The sequence below is a fragment of the Musca domestica genome, unplaced genomic scaffold (assembly GCF_030504385.1).
Source record: "Musca domestica strain aabys unplaced genomic scaffold, Musca_domestica.polishedcontigs.V.1.1 9, whole genome shotgun sequence".
NCBI lineage: Eukaryota > Metazoa > Arthropoda > Insecta > Diptera > Muscidae > Musca > Musca domestica.
Window position 1 is genome coordinate 5,100,010 of NW_026712435.1, and position 8,938 is coordinate 5,108,947.

Below are 8,938 nucleotides of genomic sequence, written 5' to 3' on the forward strand. Positions count from 1 at the left end.
CGACGGGCGTCAACACATATAGTTGATTATCCTACGTTTCAAACTTGGCCGGAGGGTAGTTCTCTGTACGTCCTCAAACAAAAACCAACACTGTTCTGTCACACGGCCTGTTCTGGTTCAGTCCTCTACTAATACGTGTGGAAATGGCGTTTAATGCTGTTGTGGTACTATGTTGTGGACGGAATCCGTGCTGGTGGTTGGCAACTGTATAGCTTCCTCTAATGCTGGGGAGGAGTAAAGCCTCAAGAGTCTTTGCTACTGGCGACAAAAGCGAAATCGGCCTGTACGATTCGCCTTTACTGGCATCCTTGCCAGGCTTCAGTAGCGGGACCACCCGGCCCATTTTCCAGGTTTCGGGCACTATGTGGGTGTCTAGCGACAAATTGAGAACTTTCGTTAACTACTCGAGTCCCGGCGTATCCAGCTGCTTCAACATTATCTTTGAGATTCCGTCCGGGCCCTACGCTTTGGATGACTTAGCGTTACGGATGACATTTGCAACATCACCCATCGTAAACTGTGGTGGTTCCTCCTCGGCGGGAAGAGATCTAATACGACGTAGTACTCTTCGCTTCGCCGTATCGCTCTCGGGGTGCTAGACAAATTGTCGGTTAAAATATTCCGCGCACCTCTTCGGATCAGTCACCGTTACGTCGTTAAAAGTGACTGAGGTCCTATCATCCTTTTTTCCAGGGTTCGAGAGCGTCTTAATCGTTACCAACAGCATACTCATATCGGTTCCAATGTTGCAGCACTTCAGATGGTCTAGCCACTTTTTCCTCTTATGCTCCTGTACCAACCGGTTGACTTCCACTGTCAAATCACTGATTCTAGGATCAGTAGGGTTGGTACGACGGAGATCATCACGCTCGTTTGCTAATCCCGCTGCCTCTGCTGGGAAGTTTGGTCTTATCTCGGGTATTCGACCAGCAGGTATATAGCGAGCGGCTGCAGCTCTGATGATGTTTCGGAAAATCCTTTCTGCTAACCGAACATCAGAAGAGTTGGGCAGTTCTCTGAAGCGGCGGTTGGTGAATTCTCTGAACTCTGGCCAGTGAGCTTTCCCATGGTTAAGGAAAGTGCGGCGTTCAGAGGTTATGAAATCGGGCGATCTGCTTATGGAGACGATTATCGGGAGATGGTCTGAGCCAAGAGAAATAACGGGTTGCCAAGTCACGTCATTTATCAGACCGGGTGACACTATGGTTAAGTCTGGCGAACTGTGACACTCTCCTCTTATTTGGGTGGGGGCATCCTCGTTAACCGTGCAGAATGTGAAGCAGCAATCTGCTCTGCCAGCGCTGATACCCTCTGGTCATTACCTAGGACGGAATGCCACAACTCATGGTGGGCATTTAAATCCCCTAGTACCAGGCGGTTATTGCCTACCAATAACGGGCTAATATCAGGCAAATAACGCGGTTCACAGCTATTAATCGGCGGGATATACACATTAAGCACCTCTACCTCGGCAGTTCCACACTTGACTGCTACCCCCATACATTCCATGTATGGGTCACTAGAGACTAGCTCAAGCGAGGTAGGTCTGTACTCAACAGAATGGTGTAACAGGAACGCTAATCCCCTTCTGGTGCGATCCTTCCTTAGTACGTTGTAACCATAACAACGTTGTAGGCTGCAATTTTCATTCAGCTTGGTTTCCTGCACCGCTGCGATCTTAATATTCCTCCGACTCATAAATTCCACTATCTCATATATTTTGCCTCGAAGTCCGTAGCAATTGAATTGCAAGAATGATGCACAATCCGGAGTTGGAACAGCAACATGTGGCGTTAGGTGCTGCGGTGTTGGTTGCTCTTCTGGAGACTGCGGTGGAGTGCCATACTCCGACGACGTCTCTGATGAGGACGACGAAGAAGTGGACTCGCTGGGGACTACGTTACTGCAGCAAGTCGCAACATAATCCCTTTCGCTGTAGTCTCGCAAACGCCTTAGTCCGGAACAGTTCTTGAAGTGCACCCATTCTCTGCGTCCATTACATGGCACCGAGACAGATCTGTGGTGGATGACGTTCTGACAAACCGAGCAGAACCTAGGTCCGGGGTTTTTCTCAATCCCGGCACGAACCAATAAAATCCGGAGCAAGCAATCCGGGATATGCTGCTCCCAATGCAGAAATAAACAAACACAAACATGTACGTACTGGATTGGCAGCCGCAGTCCGAAACTGGGATCTTGTTGTTTCGGGTCAATCCGGTATCGTAGAACCCGCTGCCGTGGGATTGGGCTTATCCTGGTATTTACTTTGCATATGCTTTAACGCAATAAATTTACGATATACCCATAATATCTTCATAATTTTAGACAAAGTAACTTAAATAGTTGCCTTAAACGACATGGACATCTGTTAAATGGAATTTGATGAAGCATCTGCTGGTTGGCATTAAAAATATTTTCCTATTATGCTAACTAATTTTCAACTAGGGATCATGGTGATCCCAACGTAAAGGACATATTGTTCCACTGTCCGATGGAGTGGAAAGAATGGCGTTGGGAGTATTCGACAAAAAAAAAATTATCCATACCTCTTTTAGTATATGTAATTGTCGTAATTTTAGGGCAAGTCACTATAGGTGTTTGAAATGGATGATCACAGAAATAAACTATAATCTACGAGACGCCTCTTTAACATAGGAAGATCCGTTGATTGATAAATTTTCAGATGATTCCGGGTAAGCCTAAACAAATGTTGTGCTAAAGTTACCATATATTAAATTCTGTCGTTAAAGATAGTTTGCAAAAATGTAATAAGTCTTTATATAAACTAGTCATTTTAATTGAATATTCAAATATTTAAATAAATTTTTGGGTAATGTCTTCGGAGTAATCCTTAGCGGTCCTAATATGAAATATGTTTATTGACTTTATTTACTGATTCAGCAATGTTGGTTGTTGTAATACATGTACAGCTGATAAAATATTCTAAGAGTACCACAGAATTAATTTTATAACAAGTTTTGTAATATATATTAATTTTATCCCAAATGTGTTTTTTTTATTTTTTGTTTTTTATTTAACTATTCCCTCATTGTATATAAGAACAATAAACTGATCAATTGATACATGTGTATGAATTTGTCTTTACTATAGATTAGATTTGCCTTGTGGAATGAAATGTTAATTTAAAATCACCGCTATTTGTTTCTTTTTTTGGGAAATATCGAAATGTAAAATAATAATATAAATAATATAATATAACAAGATATTTTTGATTCTTGACTTTTTAGTCAATCCTTTGAATTCATACATATTCCATAAATTATTGTAAATTATGCAGATACATAAAGGTAAACAAATAAATAAATACAATAGGTTGAGATGTACAGATTAACAATATTAGTGCGTAACAAACTACTTATAACAAATTTTCTAATTAAAGTCACATAAATGTAGATGCGTTGAAGGTCTCACATTGTTTTCGTTATTTATGTGGCTACGAAAGCATAAACATTTCCCAATATGGTAGCTTATACTCAGGAGAAATTCGACAATTATGTTGTTGATTTTAAAGGGTTCCTCTGTTACGGAATGAATGAAGTCTGTTATGACATTTTAAATTACACAAAAAGCGTTAACGTTGTACAAAATCGTAGTCCCCGAAACGCATACTTTGCTGGATTTCATTTGATTGACTTTCGGAACGTTGAGGAATCGGCTGGGAAGGATTTTGAGATGCAATAATGGTCCTTTGTGCCAAATAAGGGCTGAACTGCATATATAGTGGACGAGGATTTTGAAAGGTGTGCATTCGATTTGCACTTGCATACTTGGGTAAATTGTTGACATAATTACGATTGTTTGTCATCCCTGTAGATTGCCAGTTGTGAGAATTATAGTGCTGTTGTTGCTGCCAAACATTTGAATATTCAACAGCAGCTGCTGCTCTGGAATCTTCTTTACAGAGGTTGTACGATGCTTGTAGATGGGGATCCTTCCTCTTGGTATTATGCAACTGTTGGTGGTTCCCCGTAGTGCTTTCCAAATTTAGATATGCCTTATTTTGTGGACAATTTCTGTTATCAATTCCCATATTACTGTACATACTTAGCGGATTATTAATAGTGTCGCTTATGCTGCCGCTGTTGTTGTTATTAACATTTGCATAGTCTACATTTGTAGGATTGGTGGCAACGTTATTCACCTTAGATGAATTGCTTTCGACTTTGGATATATTGGGCTCTTTATTCAGAGCCCTCGATTGTCATTCACCTGCTGCTGTCACGGTCGTCCATTGCCAAGGGCTACTGTATGATACCGACTTTGAGTTACTACAAATAAAAAAGATTTATATTTATTTTTTTAGCTTGCATGTTTATCTTACCTTCCAAATAGTGGATGCCATAGTGGTATATTGGTTTCATTAGATAAGCTCACCGAATCTCCACTTCTAGAAACATTATCTACAAGAACATTGTCGACAATTTTGCTACTTTGTTTATTGTGATCGTTTAAAGAATCGACGTTCCTTGTACTATCACTCGAATGGACCCTTAAGGTATTTGAAAAGTGATCTGGAACAGGCGGGCAAGATACTCCTAACATATTATTTTCAGCTGATTGGTCTTTAATGTCATTGTTTGTTTGTTGAAAATTCGGATCTGCGCTGAGAACACATGGTGCAATTAGACTTGAGGATGCAGTCATATTTGTCGGCTGTTTGTGTTCGGGATCTATGAGATTTGATAAAGATTTACACGTTAGCCTAGGTTTATTGTCGAGATTTGGTCTTTTTGAATTTGAAAATTGGTTATAATCTGAAGACAGTCGTGACGCGACAGAACTCCTTAGATTATATGTTTTAGTGGAGTCTCCAAGGTTATTTTGGCCAACATTTTTTAATTTTATTTGCGGTGCAGCTAATATATTTCTATAATTTTTTTCGGTATTTAACAAGCTGTGCACTGCTAGTCCAGCATGCGAACTTTGTTCATTTATGAAGGCATTATTAGGAACAGCGGTTGCGTTTGCACCTGCTTCTGTTGAAGTAGAGTTTTTTACCTGTGTCAAGTTTATTACATTTTGCATTTGATGCTGTACAATTTTCTGAAACAAATTTAAATCATCCACTTGACCTTGTTTAAACAAAGATGTTAGCCCTGTATTTAAGAAAATGCCATTAGAATTTTGACTATCACGCGTTGCTGCTGTTTTTGTTTGTTGACTTCTAATAGCATTACACGATTCAGTATTTACATTATTTGTCTTTGAAGGAAGCGGATGTGCAGATTGAGTATAAAGCTGTGGCGTCTTAACAGAATTGATAAAATCCTGGGACATCTGACCAAAATATGGGAGCCAAAGCATTTGATTGAGAACGGCCATTGTTGCCGCATTAATGTCGGTAGATAAACTCGACTCATTGTGTGCTAACTTGGCACTTTCCTCTTTGGATGTAGTTTCACTTGATTTAGTTTTTCTTAAAATTTTTTCTTCATTGCCATATCTTTGAGAAATCATATTAGTTGCGATTTGCGCTTGATTTTCCTCAACAAAATCGGCGACCAACTTGGTATGTTTTCCAATACTTTGTGGAAATATTTGCGACGATGATTTGCTTCCTAAATCTTTTGATTTTCTAGTATCTGTTTCGATATTGTTCTTAAGTATTGCTTCTAACTGGGCCATAGATATAACAAGTATGTTAGGGTTCTGTATTATTTCAGGATAAGCAAACGCTTCTGGAAGTCTTAATTCGGGACGAGTTGTAATTAAAAGAGGAATTTCTCTGGCAGGTGATGCCAGTACAGCACTTAATCGATCTTTTGGGACTAGGATGGGATCAGGAACTTTCCATTGAGAGTTTCGAATGAGTAACCTCAACTGAGTCAATGGGTCAGGATCTTTGTCAATCATTGCCAATTTCGATTTAACAAATTCATCATTAGCAACTTTCGCAGCTGGTAATGCACTAGCACGTAAACGCTTTTTCAGCGGTTCTTCGCATCGATCGATCTGATTATCTTCATTAGCACTATCACTGTCCTCAATAACAACAGTTTCAATTATATCGGATGACATGTTTCCTTTTGAGCAAGATGAACTTAGATGGGGATCATCCAACTGCTTGACACCGCCAGAATGCTTCTGTCCTGACATAGTGTTTAACTTCATAAATTGCTCCAATATAAGATTTTTCAACGTTTCGGAAGAAGTCGCCAAAGCAGAAGACTCGTCCATGTTTTGGGATTTAACAACATCAGAACTTGATGTTACAGCACATTGACTTCGAGACTCTGAAGGGGGGCAGACTTCTTCTCTTTTTTTGTAACTTAGGTCTTTGGGAGATTCTTCAATTATATGTATGCCTCCATGATTGTCTTGTATGCCTTTATCTTCACTAATGCCTGATATATCTTCTATGACAGGACTGTGCTGTATGTCCAAAGATTGTACCATTGTAACGACAGATTTATTATTACTAGATAATCCGACGCCACATATTGCTTTTGATCTTTGTTTTTCAACAAACGAATCAATAAACTCATCGTTCGGATGAAATAATTCACAGTTTAGAGCTTCGATTTCTCCAGCTTCATTAAAAGAAAGACATTTTGGTGGTTCATTAACCACCAACATGTTATCTCCAACTGTGTCTATATTTTTGATGTGTGTATTCTCAATCATTTCTTTTTCACTATGTTCGTTTGTTTGTATTAAATTATTCTCGCAACTTGATTTAACGAGCGTGTCAATTAAATCGGCATCGCAATTGGCATTATCATCACAATGTTGAAAAAGATCGGCATCATCTAAAAGGTCTTTAAGATTTCGAGTCTTCGCTTCCAAACTCTCATTGTTATCGTCTGCGGAATTAGGTTTAGTATCTATGGAAATAATCTTCCGTGAGAGGGTTTCCCTATCATGATTATCCTCCATAATTTCAACAATATTGTCATGACTGGGTACATTTCTTAAAAATAGACCCGTTTTTGGACATAGTTGTAGTGAATTTTCATCGTTAGATTCATTCGGATATGCTAGATGTTCTGCTGTAAAGGTTTCTTTGATTGTCGACAAACAAGACTTAGGTGCACTGTCGTCAACATCAGTATTAATTTTGGTCACATTCAAACACGATTTTTCAGGAAAGCTTTCTGAAAAGGGTTCACACGTTTTCCCCAAATTATGTTCTGACGAAATGTCCCCTTTTTGGCATATAAGAGGTTCGAGTGTACTGTTCTCAGTAAAATTAATTTTTTCTAAATTTGATTCTTCGACGCCAGTGACATTAATTTTTATTGTAGCCTTTTTACAAGTAAATACACGTTTGCGCTTTCTTGTTTTCTTCTTTTTAGATTTCTTTGGTGGCTGTTTTATAGAGCAGTCTATTCCATTGACCTGTATTCCTATGTCAATGGGGTCCAGAGCCATACTTTGCTTCAAAATTTCTGATTCGACTACAACGGGTTTACTATCGCTGATAGCATCTGCACATATAGTGGTATTTGATTGGGATATGTTAGTATTTGCTTGAATTGGAGCTTCATGTTTGACTTTTACCAGCGGTGTAGTGTATAGTTTAAGAACCTTTGACGATGATGGATCAGAACGTGGCATAGCGCGCCAACCGTTTGAGGTTTTTGTTATACGTATTCTATTGCGTTTGTCATAATCTTCACAACGCACTTCAATGATACGTGTGTTGTCTTGTTTTGCCCAAAGAAATATAGGATTGACTTTCGCGACTTGAGAAACATTTTCAGGGCTTGTTTCCTGGGACAAATTTGTATGTTCTCGGCTGGCAATGCTGGAATACACAGAACAATGTGTCTTACTCGAAGCAGATGACCAGATTTTTAATTGTGTGTTTGCAATGGCGTTTGTGACTTTATTTTTAGCGTCCTTTTTATCAATTTGATGATGAACAGTGTTTTCTCCTAAGTAACATTTTGGTTCATTTTTTATATCCCTCAAAAGAGTATTTGACTTTACAGTTTCCTCCACCTTTAGATGTCCAAACTTTGGTTTTGGTTGTTTCTTATTTGATCCTCTGGCTCGTCGTGTATTGGGCTGCTCCTCAAATACTAAAAAAATATCACGAGCTACTCTTCGACGTTCAGACTTCCGATATCCTTTCTGGTGCACAGGTTCTGTAATTGGTTCTATTGCAGATAAAAGTTCTGTTTTTACTGTTACCCTCCGTCTTGTCTCCTTATTCTCCTTCGGAGCCATATTATTTGATAGCTTGTCTTCAGCTTTTTGTACGACATTGGACCTGCTTCCCTTAACATTTCGTCTACATTTGGCAGTATTTCTCGGCATATTTGCGAAAGCAATATAACAATATATTGCTCATACTATTAGTTCGATTGTCATTTTAGTGTTTCTTAATACACGTAACATATTCCAATAAGAAAAGTAGATACAATAAGGCTAGTAATCTACATTAGAGCCATTTTCAAACAACTTTGCATTATTGGTTACACTACAATCGGTTGCAAAAACATTAAAAAATATCCACTTGGAAAATCTGTTGGAATATAAAATTGACCAAATCGATTAATTCTGTATGTATCAAATATAGGCGTATAGGAATTCTCTCCTTCATGCCAGAAAACTTGGCCACACGATGTGTATAGGTAACGCCGATACAATAGGCAATAAGAGCAAAATAAATCTGGCAACATCTGCTTTTAATATCGCGTTTAGATACAACATTTATCGGAATTAATTCACATTGCCACGTTCAGAAATATGCATAGAACCCTATATTTTTAGTGCACTAACAATTTCTCTACCACTCTTCACTTAATGGTAATGAAATTTTGATAAGTGAAAATTCGAATTGCACTACTACCATTTTTTGGTATTTAAATACCATAAAAATACTAATTTTCTTGGTGGATAGGTAATTCCATAAGCTTTCCAAAGATAGCAGGTAAATGGATCCAGGTCTAGTCGGAGTTTTTACTAAACT

General features: G+C 38.6%; 1 protein-coding gene across 1 annotated transcript; it reads right to left on the reverse strand.

Moving 5' to 3' along the window:
- Nucleotides 1-2,990: 2,990 nt before the first annotated feature.
- On the reverse strand, nucleotides 2,991-8,595 carry LOC101900344 (uncharacterized). The gene is made up of 2 exons (XM_005189879.4): nucleotides 4,343-8,595; nucleotides 2,991-4,289 (listed from the first exon to the last, which is right to left on the reverse strand). The coding sequence occupies exons 1-2, from the start codon at nucleotides 8,281-8,283 to the stop codon at nucleotides 4,223-4,225; spliced, it is 4,008 nt and encodes a 1,335-aa protein (XP_005189936.1). The 5' UTR covers nucleotides 8,284-8,595; the 3' UTR covers nucleotides 2,991-4,222.
- Between the last annotated feature and the right edge of the window lie 343 nt (nucleotides 8,596-8,938).